The following is a 16453-nucleotide window of genomic DNA, read 5'->3' as shown; positions in this document are numbered from 1 at the left end:
AGACCCCCAGTATGTGGGGCAGGGGATGGACATGTGGGGTGAGAGGAGGGTGTGCACCCACAGCGGTCATGGGGCTGCGGCCTGGAAGGACTGACATGGGCAAGAGCCACCTCCACGGTCCAGATAGGACCTGGAGCACGGTGTCGACTTGTTGCTACTGCATTTCATTTTCCATTTCTTTAAAGCCACCTTAGAGACCCACTTAACTTGTTTATTTGCCCAGCAGTCACAACCGAGAACCCATATGATGGACTCAGACTTCATTGTATTAGGGGCTGTACAAATCCAGAATAAAAAGACAGTCCCTGTCCCAAGGAGTTTGTAATCTAAGTAACTCTCCAGAACATCAATATGAAAATACTTATGGACAAATTTTCCAAAGGGACTGGTGTCATAAAGTCAAAGTCATAGAGAAGTAGGGCTGGAAGCGACCTCTAGAGTCATCTAGTCCAATCCCCTGCCTGAGGTAGAATCATTCCTATCCAAACCTTCCCATACAAACCATAATTTACAGTCTACATAAAACTACCATCAACCCTGACACAATATAGACCTAGCACCCTAACCTGCCATAGGTAGAGTAGGGGAACCATGGCAGTCAATGTCCTGCTTCTACAAAATGTGGTCAATATGTGCTCAAGAGGTCCCAGGTAAAGGGCCTTTCCCCCTGCTATGGAAGTTTACTTTATCTGTGCTGTGGCCTCTACCAAGAAGTTATAGGTCCAAGATATTCATATATTTTAGAGCCACAAGGGGACTATTCAGTCATTCAGTCTGATCCCCTGAATTAAACAGGCCATCCTATTTTATTTGCTTACTCATGTATGGGTCCTGATCATTTGCCTAATGCATATCTTTCAGAAAGCTTCCAGTCTGGATCTTCAACACAGGGAGGATCCACCATTTTCATGCCAACGTTTAATGAAATAAAAAACAAGCCTAGTTCACGCCTTACTTCTCATTTGAATATGTCATGTTTTACTGAGGTATAAATTATAAAAGAGCTATTCAGAGTGTACTTGAAATCCTGATACTTACTGGGGAAGTGATTAAGGTATTCTTGAAACAACAAAGAAGCCATGCATTCTTTTTAAAAAAGAGAGAAATCCTCAAAAAAGCTAACCAGAGAAGCACAGTCCTGCTTTGTATAGATTGCCTTGGAAATTAATTCCAGCTAGACTGTAAAATTGGACCAATTCTGCAGCTGATGCTTTCTCACAAAAATGCTCTCATAGTTTCATAGTTTCATAGTTCATAGTTTCATAGTTCTCTTAGCTTGTTCTAGTTCAACGTGTCAAGCAAAAGGAACAGGAATGACTTCAGGGGCTCGCTATTCTCTTTCCTTTGTTCTCTGGGCTGAAGATAGCACGGTCTTTTTGCTCCAGTATTAGAACATTTTTCACCATTGTATTTGAAGGATTTTTCTTAGATTCATTCAAAAGTGTTTTCCTTCTCCCATTTTCTTTCTCCATTTAAAACAATTCATTATATTAAAAGCCAACTGCCTGCCTGCCGAACCTCTCAATTCCTGTTAACCCTGACAGCTGTCTCCTTTCTTAATGTTTCTGGCCCTTTGAACTGGCTATCAAATCCTCCATTAAGCTGTCATGAGGGAGTTGGTTGGAGTTACTTTCAACACTTTGGCATGTTATCAGAAGCTGGCTTCCTGGCAAGGAGTTGGCTATTCTGGGGTCAGGACACTGGGCTTCTCTTCAACACCCCCTGCCATATCTAAGTTCTTAAGCAAGACAGGAGATCCCATGGGGAGTGGGAGACCTGCAATCAGCTGTGAATACACCTATATACCCAGTACCATGCCTGAGGCATGGTAATAGCTGATATCTGTCCCCAGAGCTGTCAAGCTGTTCCCATCATACCTGACACTGCCGTTGCATTTTTGGAGGTTGTGTATCTGCGATGACCAATGACCATACTCTAAGTGGAAGCTAAACCATCAAAACTTACCCTGCCTCGTATGTGGGTATGTTACCCCAATATAGCTTCTTGAACACTACTGCCACTATATACTGCTGATTCCCTCCACTTTCAGCTGGCTCCATCATCCTAGCTTCTCAAGCCAGGCACAGATGGCTGTAGGTTGCCAACTCCTGACCCAGACTATTCTCAGCTGAGATCAAATAACCCAATGTTCTTAATAAGCCATTTATAAAAAAAGTAGAGGACATGGATGGAAGATGGCATATTGGGCTTTCAATATACCAATCTCTACTTGGAAAGAATAAAATAATCCTATTCTTAAAGGAAAATGAAGCCTCTTTATTCTCTCCTCATATGGAAGCTGTTCCATACCACTAATCATCCTTGTTGCTCTTCTCTGTACCTTCTCCAGGTCTTCTAGATCCTTTTTGAGGTATGGGGACCAGAATTCAAGGGATGGAAACTGGACACACCATGGATTTATAAAGGGACATAATGATACATCCAGTTTTGTTTACAATTAGCTTCTTACCAATCTCAAACATTTTGTTTGCCTTTTTGATGGCTGCTGAGCACTGAGCTGATGTTGTTAGTGAACTCTCCACACTGACTCCCAGCTCTCTTTCCTATGTGGTAACAGCTAATCTAGAGCCCATTAGAGTGTAGATATAGTTTGGGTTGTTTCTGCCCAGGTGCATCACTTTACACTTATCTACATTGAATTTAGTTGCCCATTCACTCAATAGTACCAGATCCGTCCATAGTTCTTCATAGTCCACTTTGGTCTTCACCACTTTGAATAATTTTGTGTCACTTGCAAATTTGGCCACCTCACTACTCACTCTCTTTTCCAGATCATTTATATATGTTATAGCAGCTTTAGGCCCAACACCGATCCCTGGGGGATCCCGCTGTTTACTTCTGTCCATTTGGAAAACTGACCATTGATACTCATTCTTTTCTGTCTTTAAGTTGATTTCTAATCCATGAATGGACGTTCTCTGTAATCCCCTGACTACCTAATTTTGTTAAGAGTCTCTGATGGTGGAACTTGTCAAAGTCTTTTGGGAAGTCCAAATAGACAGTGACAACTGTTGCACCCCGTCCCTTGGCACTGTGGGTGTCATCATACAGTGTCGTCACTGCGGCCCTGATCTTGTTTGATTTAAAATAGACACTAAGGCTGCTTGCAGATTAAAAAAAACAAGCCCCCCCCAAAAAAGTGCTATACCAGAAGAAACAGTGCATTATTTGGACTGAGCTCCACAGTGTCTGTATAGATCAGGTGTTTTACTAGGGCCTTTTGGCACTTTTATCTAATAGCTGATTGAATCAGCTATTAAAGTGCCAAAAAAGCCCCACTAAAGTGCTCAATCTATATGAACGTTCAGCAAGCTGGGTCCAACTAATGCACTGCTTTTTTTGGGCATGTGCTGGGCTCAACTCAGGGGTGTGCTGTGTTTAAAGTGCTGTTTTGTTTTTGTTTTTTTAAACTTCTGTAAGCAGTCTAAGTGTAGAGTTCATTTAAAAGGCAAAACTTCTGCGAATTTTCCTGTTTAATGGGGAATTGGCCAGTAATACTCTGTTCTTCATTTCCTCCTTGCCCTCTGTTCCTGCCCCAGGGAGCCTGCTTTTAACCTGCAGCCTGCCATTCTTAGCACCAATGTCCCTGAAGAGCTTGCGCTTCCTTGAGGAAGCAAAGTCAGAGAGACCACCTCACCACTCTGACCCTGAGCTGCTTGCTGCTAGAAAGTGCTTTGTAGAAACAAGGCACAGCCTTTCCGACATGTAAAGGTGCTTCTCCAGGTGTCTGTGATTTATGAGCCACTTTCTCCATGCTGGCCATCCTCCAGCAGCTTGCCAACTGGTGCCATCAAGCCCCATGGCAATCCCTTGCCTCCAGGCTGGCTGGATGCCATCTCCTTGCTGTGGGTGTTTGGAGCCTGGCCCTGCATAGATCTAAGTCATATAACTAGGAACCAGACTTTTTGCTTATGGTAAGTTGGCACTGAAATTATAATGTTTCTGGTGATTGGTTCAGAAATGTACCAACAAAAAACAGAACAGGATGGATGGTCCTACTGATACTCAGCAAATGTTTATTCTGTGCTGTGCTTTGCTTATGACAAAGGTCTCTCAGCTTTGCCTAGCCTCTGAAACATTGTACTCAAAATGAAATTTAAAAAATGAGAGAGAGTGGGCTGTAAAGTCTTGACTGATGTCTGAACTATTCTATTGGTCTGATGATTGCAAACAAGTGAAGTATAAGTAGAAGGATGGTAAAATATATGCTGATGTTCCATAACTTCACCCACCACATCCCTTCTGGTGAATTGGTTGTGGATAGCCCCCTGTCTCATGGGCTAGGTAAAGACAGTCAAAAAGTCTGAGGCTGAACAGATCCAGTCTTTGCAGGTTAATCTAAACTGCACAAATTAAATTGAAACAGAAGTGAAGAGACATTTGATTCAGGAAAAGCAGCCACATGCTTGCAGTGGCTCAGGCCACAAGTTGGGGGGTGCTAAAGCAGGGCTCTTTGGCTGTATGCTCACTTCCTCTTCCTGCTGCCCCTGAGGTCTCTGGGATTTGCAGTCCAGAATTACAACAGCAGGACCGTGCAGGGTTGCTCATTGCTTCCTCTTCCTGCTTCCAGGTATCTCTGGGATTTGTAGTCCACAGTTGCAGCCAGCAGTAAATCTGAGCAGGGTAAGGGGTGTTTAACCCCCCTCCCTGATCCTAGCCCCTAGGCAGAGTTTGCCTGGGAGGGCAGTTCCCCCTTCCCTCCCCCGTGAGTCAGCCCTCACTGCTCTAGCTACCTAGGAAGCTAGGGCTGGAAAGCATGCTGGGGGACTGTGATTTAACTTGAACTAAGAAGGGGTCTAGGACAGAAACCAGTTTGACCCAAATCAGTTAAGTCTGATACTACATTCAACCAGATTTATCTTAAACCAGTTTCAGCCATTTTTAAACTGGTTTATGTGCACTGAGCTTCGGTTCTGTTATAGGTTTAAACCAGTTTCTGATCACTTAAAGTGGCTTATGTTTAACTTTTGTCCTCAGCCTAAATAAACAAACAAAAAAATCCCACTGTCCTGTCTCAAATGCTAAGAAAGGAGTCCCTTTTGCTCTGGCCCTGGCACAACAGTTTAGTCCCTCCTTGGAGCAAGCAGTTCCCTTCACACTTAGCTTCCTCATTCCTTTCACTTATTCTTCTGTGGGGTAGGATACTCCCTGCTTACCCAGATGCCTTACAGCTAGGCTTTCTGAACAGGGCTGATTATTCCTCCTTAAAGGGACAAACTGCCCTGCTATAACAAGCCTTTCACAACATCCATGAGACATGTCCTGAGTCTCCTTGCTGTATTGTGGCATAACAGGAAATCAGAATCCTTTGCAAAGACGAATGTTAAAGCAGTAACAGCTTGTTTGAACCTGGTGGCCACCCCAGCATGTTCTCCATGGAAATTCATAAGCATTCACTGTCCATTGTTCAGACTTTCAGAATCAGTCAAACCATTCCAGCATATTTCTGTGGTTTCTTAAAGAAAAAAACAAACAAGGAAATGGCTAGCAGGGACACAGCTCTCATCAATTGAAAAGGGACCATCCTGAGTGCTTGGGGTGACAGTTCCAAGAACAAAGGTCACTGTGTCAAGTGGGTGGTTGGGGGATTTTTGAAATACTAAAAGCTTGCTATGATTTTAAGGGCAGTCACTTTAGAAGTCAAAGGAATGCTCTCTCCTGTTCTTGAACAGAAGACATTTCTTTCATATTTTAAAGACACAAATACAAGTAGTACTGCTTCCTCCAGAGAGCTTGTTAACATATAACTGCACTGCATGATGGAAAGGGTCCTTTTCTGTCATTTTCTGTAAAGCATCTACAGAAGTAGGAATAGACTATGCATTTCATTGCTGTTCCTGTTTTATCCTTGCACTGTAGTAATGCAGTCAGGGACCTATAATGTTAGACATTGTATATGCACACAGAAAAGATGGTTTCTTCCCAAACAGCCTACAATCTAAGACCCAGCATCTGAACCCACTATTCACCAGAGTCAAGGGAGCAGCACATACCTTTAAAACTTGGCACAGTGGGATGATTTATGAGACTTGTTGTCAACATGAGCAAGGGGTACAAAATCTAGTGTGAAGAAGTAACAAGTCCCTATAGCAAGCAGACGGGAAGGACATCTTCACAGAGAAGTTAATTCAGGTTAAGGTATGGTGCAAATTTAAAACAGAGTGGCTATTTTTCCAGTTTCTGTATTTACCCAGATACTGCATGTACCTTTCCCCAAAAATCAGACTTCCAAATTGAGGTGCAAGTCTTAAGCAGAGAAGCTGATTTTCTGGACCAGAACAGAGTTACGCCAAACCAAAATAAACCAATTCAATAGCCTACAAACATGTAAAGTTTAACTATTCCACTTTAAATTCACACCTTTCATTCATTTGGATTGATTTTCCCTAGTGCTCCTGAGTAGACAAGCAAGAATCACAAATCATCAGCTGCTGGGCTATATTCTGAATTGTTTTAGGAAGGAAGAGTGAAGGAAAAAGGTGTTTCCAGAATCTTAACTGCTACAGCATGGGCTCAACATGGCAGGTAGAGGCAGGGCCAACTCCTCAGTATTAGTCTCTAGCTGCAACTACAGAACTGCGGATCTACAGCTTAGTGGCCCTAACAGGGATAAAACTAACTGTGTCCCTGAAGGATGCACTCCACCTCTCCCTCCTGGGCTAGGAAAGAAGCATAATCCACAGCAGCCATTATGTGCTTCAATTCTGGTGTTTTGTGGTTACCAAGACATGGCTAAATGTTATGGCATATGAAGACTTTTTTCCTGCTAGGATGCTAGAGGCACAACTATGAAAGAACAAGGCTCTTCTTGCTGGTAGTAAGTGGACAGGAGAAGTGCATGCCCTGTGCAGTATATATCAGTCCTTTTTATTTGCTTAGTTAAAAATCTATTTGTGGCTACTGAAGATGTTTATAAAGGTGGAAAAGGATAAAACTGATGGGTAGGCGTAGTGCAGGCACTCACGTACATGCATCTGTTTTACATTCCCTGTCCATTGTACATTCATCAAATATGAATCAAGATCAAGCAAGAATCCCTTTTGTTGAGCACTTTCCTTCCATTGCTCCTAAATAGACAATAATAAGCAAAGAAACCTTGATGCTGACCTTCATACAAGATTTAGACATCACAAATCAGGCTTCATTACCAGGAAATCTGAAAAGCCCAATGCTTCAACAGAAATTACTTTAATTTATGAGTTACACATCATCCAAAGTCTAGACAATTATAGTGAAAGAGAATTTCATGTGTACCACCTTAAAACACTGATGCACTTTTCAAGGAGGATAAATCTTGCACATGAATGCAGCAGGCCATGGCTGCAAATTGGATTATTCGGCTTTTCCATGCTCAGTACTGTAAACCTTTGCTTTGCTTCTCCCAGAGAGAGATTTTTGCTCCACACATATCATTATCAAAGAAATGGTTCTTTAATAACTGAAATCTGTGAGTAGCTGTAACCAAATGAGTTACTGGCAGCCTTCCCCCTCCCCCAGTGCAAAAGTATCAGGCACCAGCATCCCCCCAAATTTCAGACCTGAACTGCAGGATGGACAGTGACAGATTAAGAATCTAATCCCAAATTTGTTCAACAGATTTTGGATTGGGCCCTTCAAATCCACTTTCTGCTGTACCATTATGGCTAGAAAGGGGAGCTGGGAGCCATTGCTTTCCAGTGGTCCACAGCTTGAGCATCTTTCCCTGTTGCACTGTGAGGTACTGTACGTTATCATCAGGACTTCCAAGAAAATGGTATCAACTTTGAACCATGGTTTTAGTTATCATAGCAGGCAGGGTCCTATGGTGCCTGGTTGCACAGATGGAAGGATTCGGCAGTTATATTAATCTGTGCTATAATTTGGAAGACATGTGGTATATGCACACTGCCAGGCGAAGACAGAAGCTTTGTGGCCCCAGTCAAATGAACCTTTCTAGCCCTTGTACCTGTGAAGAAAACCTTGAAAAGTACCTCAGGTGTAACCAGTGCAATAAAGTGTGCTTGCATCTGCAAACAGCCTGAGCTCTGAGCAGTTTTACTGGCTTCATGCATCTCAGCGATGGGCCTTATTGCACCACTCTGGATCACCCCATACTAGCAGAAAACTTGGAGAAGAACGCAGGGAACAGTGCCACACACCTAAGCAGACACTCACAGCTCCTGTGGTGGGTACTGGCCCCTTGGCCACTTCAAAACTGGGGGCAGAAGTGGAGCTATAGCTACAGAACCCTAGATCGCCTCACCCTGTCTCTATATAGAGACTCTGCATGAAGAACAATGGGATACAAAGGGTGGCTTGTTTGGGGTGGCTTACCTTGTACATCAGCCATTCCCAAGTCAAGGGCTCATTTCCCAAGTCAAGGGCTGCTGAGAAAGCCTTAGGACCACACCACAACAAACAACCCACAGTATACCCAAGGCTTCATTCTCAGCAGCCACAATTAGGCACAATTCCATTCTTTTCAACAGATAAACCCGTCTTATGTCCAACTGAAGTTTTGGCTCCAAACCACTTCCTTGTGTTCATTGTGGAGGGGAATCATGCTAACTTTTCACTCATGATGCCAATCAGTCACATTCTTCCAGTGGCTGTTTACGCTGTTGCTGTTTGTTGGTTTGGGTTTGGGGTTTTTTTTTAATTAGGAGTTTCAGATTTCAATACAAACATTGTCTCTTTTCATTCCTCAGCAGTTCACAGAAGAGACAGGGATGCATTCCAACATCAGGCTTCCTTGACCCTAGAAAGTCCCAGCTAATGAATACAGATATGCCAATCAATTATTGCTAGACTCCGAGCCTGGCTAATCGAAGAGCGAAACAGCAGCAGTAGCAGAGAAAAAATGCTGGCACATTGTCCTTCGGATTAAAAAACCTAATGAGTCCTAACAGTCTGGGAACTGGAGCACTGTAGTTACTTGGAGATACATGGAAAGTTTGGGAAGGGAGCAGAGGTATCATTTACACCAGAATTATTATTTTTCTAGTCATTTTTCAGTGTCAGGTCTGTTAGCACAGGAACAGCCCAGAGTGACTTGAGCCTGAAGAAGGGTGTTTGTGCCCAAAAGCTTCCAAAGAACAATTTTTCCAACTATTTAGTTGGCCTAATAAAAAAATATCACATCTACCCAAAGAACCTTATCTAGCGATGTCCCTAGCCCAACATGGCTACAACCAAGAACCCTTTAGCCAGCGTGACACTGATCACCACCTGCCAGTCTTGTTGTGTGAGTGAGAAGGGTTTGGGCTCCACCTTGTCAGGGCTGAGGGCAGTCTTATGCAGAGTTTCAGTTACGGTTGTATGGGATGCTTTGGAGAGAAATGATCCTGCCTCAGGAACAGGGTTGCATTAGATCTGTGGTTTTTTCATAGACTATAAGGCTGGAAAGGACCTTGGAAGATCATTGAGTCCAGCCCCCCTGCACCAGGCAGGAAAGACAGCTGGGGTCAGGTGACCCCAGCGCAGCGAGGTGACCGTCCAGTCTCCTCTTGAAGATCCCCAGGACAGGCAATTGCGATTACACCACGTCTAGAGGGAGCCTATTCCACAGTCTGGACACCCTAGCTGTAAAGAAGTTTTTCCTAATGTTGAGCCAGAAATGGTCTTCTAGGAATTATTCTCAAACTTTTTTGTATCAAGACCCTTTGGTAAACATCAGTGGCCAGTCCTGACCCAGTGCCCCTCACTCCCAACCCACTGCCCCCAGCCCCTAGTGTATGGGGCAGGGTGGGTGTGGGAGTGGGGTGGGGTGAGGGGTAAGTAGCCCCAGGCAGCCCCTGGCAGACTGGAGCTCTGCCAGCCTGCAAGGGAAAAGCCACAATTCCCCATGTTTTTCTCCTTTAAAAGGAGAATGCATTCTTAAAGTTTGTTCGTGACCCTTTCATATATTCTTGCAACCCACTTTTGGGCTACAACTAGGGTGGCCATCATAGAGGACATTCTGGTTTTCTGCTACTCTGTCCTCTATTGATACGAAACTGAAAAATAGAGGACATAAAGGCATCGGGTTTCGTATCAATAGAGGACAGGGGACAACCAGACTGTCCTCTATGACACCCACCCTGGTTACAACCCATGGGTCATAAACGCCATATGTCCCCGGAGGCTGTGGGAGCACAACCACCCTCCACAGGTGGTGGTAGCAGTGGTGAGCAGGAAGCTCCTGCAGGCAGCTGTGGTGGTGGCGGTGGCAGGGTGGGGGTAAGCGCCAAGCAGCGGTTGGCGACCACCCGCAAACACTTGGCAGTGGCCTGCAGCAATCGGGGACTGCCCACAGATGCCACTGGCGGAGTCGGTGGCAAGGGCGATGGCGAGTGGTGACTGCGCTTTTTGCAGGGGGCACACTGCCAAGCTCAGGGGGTGCATGTGCCCCCGCGGGCACCCCCTACGCGTTGCCGAGGAGAAAAACTGCACTAGATGCCTGCAGGAAGATCCCTTCCAGCCCTACTTCCCTCCAACTCTTGACCCCCCTCCCCGCGGGGCCTGCATTATGACGTCACACCGCGGGGCTTGTGATGTCAGGAGCGGGAGAAGTTTGCCCCGGGTTTGTGTTTTTTTTAAAGGCGCCTCGTCTGCCTCGGGGGACAACTTCTCCCGGAGACACGCGCCGCTCCCGCCTCCAAAACCTCCCCGCGGCCAGCATCAGGGCCAGCCCCGCCGGGGGAAAAAACTCAGGGGGAGGCTCTCGGGTCGGGGAGGGGCGCGGGCCCACGTGGCTGCGGGCCTGAAGCCCCACCCCGCTTGAGCGGCTCTTCGCGAGACGCCCGCCCCGCCCCGGCGGGAGCTGCCCCCTCAGCGGCTCGGCGGGCGGGAAGGGCCGCCGGCAGCGAGCGGAGACTGCTCTGCAGCCGCGGGGCTGGTGCCGGGTGCCCACATCCCGCCCGGCCCTGCAGGGACCATGGCGGGGTGTGAGCCCCAGCCCTAAAGCGAGGGAAGCCCCCCCACACCCTTCCCCTCCATGAGGGGCCCCTGGAAGAAGCTGCAGGGAGCCCCCTAAAGGAGCCAGGGGCTGGGGGTGCCAAGGTGCCCCCCGAGCCCCCAGCCATGCAGAGCAATGGCACGGAGGAGGACCCGTCCAATGCCACAGTGCAGGTGCCGGGCGGGCAGCCGGGGCACAATGTGGCCGCCCTGGTGCTGGGCATCCTCCTCATCCTCTTCATCATCTGCGGGAACCTGCTGGTTTGCCTCAGCGTCTGCATGGAGCGGGCGCTGAAGACCACCACCAACTACTTCATCGTCAGCCTGGCCGTGGCCGACCTGCTGCTGGCCATCCTGGTCCTGCCCCTCTACGTCTACTCGGAGGTAAGCTGGGGTCGCTAGGGCTGGTTGGGCGTGAGACTTGTGGTCTTCATCTCGTGGAGTTGGTCTGCCCAGCTGGGTTCTCTCTGAGATGCCACCCGGCCTCCTGGCAAGAGCCCGGAGCCGGCTCGTGGGTGTTGGTGCAGGAGCCAGGGGCTCTTGGGGCTAGTGCAGTGGCTCTCAGCCTCTTGAGACCCTGTATACTTTTTGGTCGACTCAAGGCACTCTGTGGAAAATGCCAGCTCTGAGCTTTCACTCGCTTCCTTGCTGGGGGTGGGAATGAGAGAGTGATTCTCCTGTGGCAGAGGCTCCGGAGAGCCCACGGCAGGCGAGAGCATTCACGACCCTGTGGATACCCATTCAAAATCTCTGGGTTTTGTTTGTGAATCATATGGAGGTGCTTGTGGATTTAACAGTGCTACTATGCAACACCCTTAAAAGAATCTCACAGCACCCCAGAGTGGAGAATTGCCCATCCAGTGTATAACACCCAGATACTGGAGACCTCTGGAGCAGGGAGGTCCTGCTGGCAACCCAGCCAAAAGCGCTGTCTGACAGTGGCTAGACCACATCCCCTGTGTGACCAGGGCCAGAGAGGAGTTAGTGTGGAATAGACTGAAAGGCAGAACTGTATGCGTCAGACCTCTTGGATACGAGACAGGCATCCTCCAAGTATGGTCCTGTCCCAGCAGTGTATTAAGGAGTAAAAGAGCCCCATATTTACAAAGTTAACTGTAACATAAACAAGAAGGACTGGTTGGGAACAGGGGATTTTTGTCAGCTTTGGAGGAATGAATAGAAAGTGGTATGATACTGTGTCAGCTCAGGGATCCAAAGGACCTCCAGGCTGGTGGAAAGACTATAGCACTGGCTTCAGTGGGCTCAGAAAGCAAACTCAGCGAACAGCTCTCTGGATGCATTCCTGCTGGGGGGAGGAAGAGGCATTCTTCTGCACTATATCTTGCAGTCCACCATAAGCTGATCAGTATCTTGGGGATAAGAAAAGCAGTTTATGAAAGAAATAAGGTCGTTCCATGGCAATGAAAATCCTGTTTTGGGATAGAGACACATGGATTTTTTTTCTTTTCCTTTCCCTTAAACTCACTGCTGTAAAAGTGGTGTCTGGGTCTGTTTACTTTCCGTGATTTCTTCTGAATAGGGAGACCGTGCTGGCATAAATTCCTTGATAAGTGGTGGCTCCCTGTGTGTTCTCTGTCTCTCTGTGTCTCTCTCTCTCTCTCTGTTGCTTATAAGCCCTGTCCAAAGCATGTGGAAGTCAATGGAAAGAGTCCATGACTTCAGTGGGTTTGGGATCAGGTCCTATGTTACCTTTTAAAATGCTCAAGGTCCAGCGGAAAAGCAGCAAGTCTAATGGCTGAAACAAGGGACCAGGTTTCAGAATGTAGGTCCGGTTTGCAGCTCTGACTCGCAGAGCTACCTTGGTCATGTTGTTCTAGCCTCCATTTCCCCAGGCATATAATGGTTATAATGCATTTTATCTTGCTGAAACCCAATAGGTGGGTTTCAGGAGCACTGACTTTGCCTTGGAGATCCTGTGATGAAGACCACTGCAGAGAGCTGCTGAAACAGGACAGGAGTATCATTATTTCTTTCTGCTGTATACAGCACCTGTCCTCTGAGGATCAAGGAGCTTTCAGCACTGTAATTAAACCTGGGGTGTGGGAGGACATACAATTCCCCTCTTGCAGATGGATTACCTGTAGAACAGGGGGATTAAGACCAAAAGGTCTGTCAGGTTCAAATAGCCCTGTGAGTCTCCATCTAGGGAGCTCAAGTAGGAACAAAACAGCACTTCCAAATATCAAATTCAGTTGAGCCCAAGTTGTTTGAGAGCCCGTAAGTAGCTTGGCAGCCACCAGCTTGGAGGCAAAGCCAGAAAGCATGGGATGTGTTGCTCAAGGATCTATCCCCTTTCTTTTTATCTCCCTCATCCAATTGGTGGAAGTTCAGCTGATGGATACAGCACACAGAGTAAGGACTGGAGTGTGTAGGCTAATTTAAGAGAGTAAGGGTCTATTGGGACAGAGGTGGGGCTAAAAGATGTGGACAGGGTTGGGGTTCATATACTGGTGTATCAGGCTATAGTAAGCTAGGACAGCACCAGTGGAGAGAGGCTACAGCCCAGAACCTGAGCAAGTTGGGTCTGTATGTGATTGAGTAAATTGGGGGAAGTCGGTAGAAGACCCCAGAGGCCAAGATGCAGTATTTGGGGTTCTCTTACCTGCTTGGTTAGACCCATAAACCTCTGGGAACCTGCTGTGACCATCTGATGCGCATGTTCCTTCAGGAGGGCAGGATCAATGGTAAAACTGTCCTAAAGTTTTGTGATGAGCACAAGGGGGGGCAGTAGAGAGATCTACTTGATGATGCCTTGTGCACTGCTTCCCAGCCAGCCTCTTCATGGCCTTGCTTGTTTTTACAAGTGTTGATTGAGACCTTGTAACACAGAGTGGAACAGCATCCAAGATTCATCATCAGAAGTCACTCAAAGCCCAAATGTTCAGAGTTAGGTAAGTGACAACCTCCCCGTTTTTTTCCAGGTGCCTAAATATTACTGAGGGTCTGGGCCTTAAGCTCCTAAGCTTCATTGAAAGTCAGAGGGACTTTGGTTGGGAAGTCACTTTAGAAAATGAGGCTTAAGTTCTGGGCACAGGGACAAGTTACTACAAGGCAACCTAGGCTGTGAATGTAGTGTCAGCTACTCTGTGGTAACTGCCAGTATGTAGGCCTCCTCTCTATACCCCTCCCACCCCACCCTGAATGACGGTGATGTAGCCTGTCCCTAAGCAAAAGTGGGATAAATGTACCCTGTATTTGCTGTGAGGTAAGATATATGGATGGTTACACTATGGCAAAGTTGACCTGCTATATCACACCACTTGCTGGATAGGTGGGACCTTGCGTGTGCGTGTGTATGTGTGCACCTCAAGCTGCAGACCCACAGAGATGTAAAGCTTGACGTTAAGCCCACAGCAACTTGCACTGTGGCACCTGTGCCCAATAGCTCAAAGGTAGTCATATAAGAGTCAAACAAACAAAACCCTGATTTGGGCTGAACATGCTTCAGGAGCTATGTTGCATCACAGGTTTGAAGTGTTTTTAGCTTATGAGCATTGTCCGTGGCCACCGCCTTTGCAAAGATGACCAGGCTGCCACCTAAAATGCAGGGCCACAGTGACAGGCTGGGATGCAGTGCATTTATCTCACCTGGGCACCTCTGGAGCTCCTCTAGCAAAGGATGCTGAATGGGGGTGGAGGGAGCGTAAGCATCAGGCTGGTCAGAAACCTTCCGATGAAATGTTTAGTTGGAAAATGCTGGTTCGCTGAGCCCACAAAGTTTCAAACCAAACCTCTATGGCCTGGTGTAGTTTTGCTATGTGTTAAGCAAGGGATTCTCCACCTGCCTCAGGGTAAGACACTGGAAGCTGCAGGGGCTGTGTCCCTGGGACAGATGCACCAGGTGTTGGAAGCTGTGTGTTTCCTGGATTTGAACCTTGTACCTGTGTGGTTCTCCCTCGGGGCTGAAGGTCCTCAGCGATTATTCCTGCTGTGTTCTGGCTATGTTGGCAGCACTACAGAGACAATGCAGTCAGTCTGCTCTGCAGTCCAAAAAATGTCATGTAGCCACTCTTGGACCAATGCATTATATTCGCCCTTACCTTAGACCTGCTTTCTCTTGCTGGCAGGAGGTAGGTAGATCCGCCCTGGGAGTCCCCTGCAGCTGCTGGGCAAAATTGACCTTTTTTGTCAGTTCCTCAGCTGCTATGAACAGTGAAGTTAAAAAGACCTTCAGTTTTGGGAGAAGCTGCAGGGGCTGGGGAGTTTCCAGTTTGCTGGAAATTAAAGGAAAAAAAGATAAGTTTGGGGTTCACTTTGCATTGAAACAATTCAGAGAGCTGAATTGAACCAGAAACCCTGCCTTTCAGGGAGCTGTGCCCAGTACAGTTTTGCCTAGGAAATATCCCTATTCCATAAGTAGTGTGGCTGCCTGGGGCATAGAGATGGTGCTCACAGCTTGTGCCTTTGCTTCTGTAATTTGTTACTGTCACCCACTGAATTCATTTGGTTTGCAGCCAGAATTGTTGGCTGCTGCTTCAGGCTGGCAAGAAGAGTTCATGAGGGATCACTCATCCATTCATTCTTATGAGTGAGCTATCACTTCAGCAGTGATGTAGTCTTTTTTTCTGGGGCTTTGTAGCTGGGATTCCTTTTCCTCCCTCAGAATGATGCTATAGCCATGATAATACAGGAATTATTTGAGAGGCAAGGATTTTTGTGAGGGATATATTTATTGGGCCAACTTCACAGTTGGAATCGACTTAGACAAGCTTTTGAATGTGAAACATTCTTCATCAGGTCTGAAGGAAGATACAGGCACAGAAGTGATTAAAAATAGTGTTGAGGGCTGTGAAATTAGAAAGAGAGAGATTCCCAGGAGTAGCAGACAAAGAATTAACAGAAGAGAAGAACCTGATTACTGGGAAGACATTGCCTGTCAAAAGGGGAGAGGGTCATTCTCACCTGTAGGGTGAAGAAAGAGTTTCAGGAATCAGGTAGATTGTAGTATGCCATAAAATCAATATCATTGTTCAGTCATTGGTTCTTAGCATCCAACCAGCTTGTTAATTTCTGTTCCCAAGATAGCTTTTTGGTGCGATCTTTGTTGCGGGAGATGTTCAAGAAGAGGTAGGACAGGCATTGGTCCAGGATGATCTAGGTGTATCTATGACTATGTTCTACTAGGAGTATTTCCAAGCTTTCCCAGGCTTTACTAGTTGCTACATAGAGCTGGGAGGGAATTTTTCCTCCTCCTGTTGTTTTTTTGGGGATGGGGTGGTTTAAGCCTTCCTCAGAACCAAGGTGTTGGCTGCAGCCAAGGCTGGGGATTGTGACTGGGGTGTACCAATGCCCCTGCTGGGACTTAAATATGGAGGTTCCTGGCTAGAAGGTCTTGCCCCTCTGCTCAGAGGGCTGAGGCACATGACTTGTGAGGAGCAGCTCAGGGAACTGGGCTTATTTAGACCAGAGAAGAGAAGATTGAGAAGGGATTTACTAGCAGCCTTCAACTAATTGAAAGGTGGTTCCAAAGAGGATGGAGCTAGACCAGGGGCAGGCA

The 16453-nt window shown here is 46.8% G+C and overlaps 1 protein-coding gene and 1 long non-coding RNA gene across 2 annotated transcripts in view; both read left to right on the top strand.

The window, feature by feature from the left end:
• LOC109299220 overlaps positions 1-9097 on the top strand; it is a 116103-nt gene extending 107006 nt beyond the window's left edge. The window contains exon 3 of the long non-coding RNA XR_002097796.1: positions 8709-9097. This is a non-coding gene — a long non-coding RNA (uncharacterized LOC109299220). The remainder of the gene's footprint in view (positions 1-8708) is intronic.
• Positions 9098-10978: 1881 nt separating this feature from the next.
• The window catches only part of DRD4 (dopamine receptor D4), a 53004-nt gene continuing 47529 nt past the window's right edge, over positions 10979-16453 (top strand). The window contains exon 1 of the mRNA XM_019519800.1: positions 10979-11319. Within this exon, the coding sequence (XP_019375345.1) occupies positions 11062-11319 (258 nt within the window). The 5' untranslated portion in view covers positions 10979-11061. The remainder of the gene's footprint in view (positions 11320-16453) is intronic.

Source organism: Gavialis gangeticus, unplaced genomic scaffold (genome assembly GCF_001723915.1).
Source record: "Gavialis gangeticus isolate Ggan-Ray unplaced genomic scaffold, GavGan_comp1, whole genome shotgun sequence".
Lineage (NCBI taxonomy): Eukaryota > Metazoa > Chordata > Crocodylia > Gavialidae > Gavialis > Gavialis gangeticus.
The sequence above is the reverse complement of the archived record's forward strand: the minus strand, read 5'-3'. Positions and strand labels throughout refer to the sequence as shown.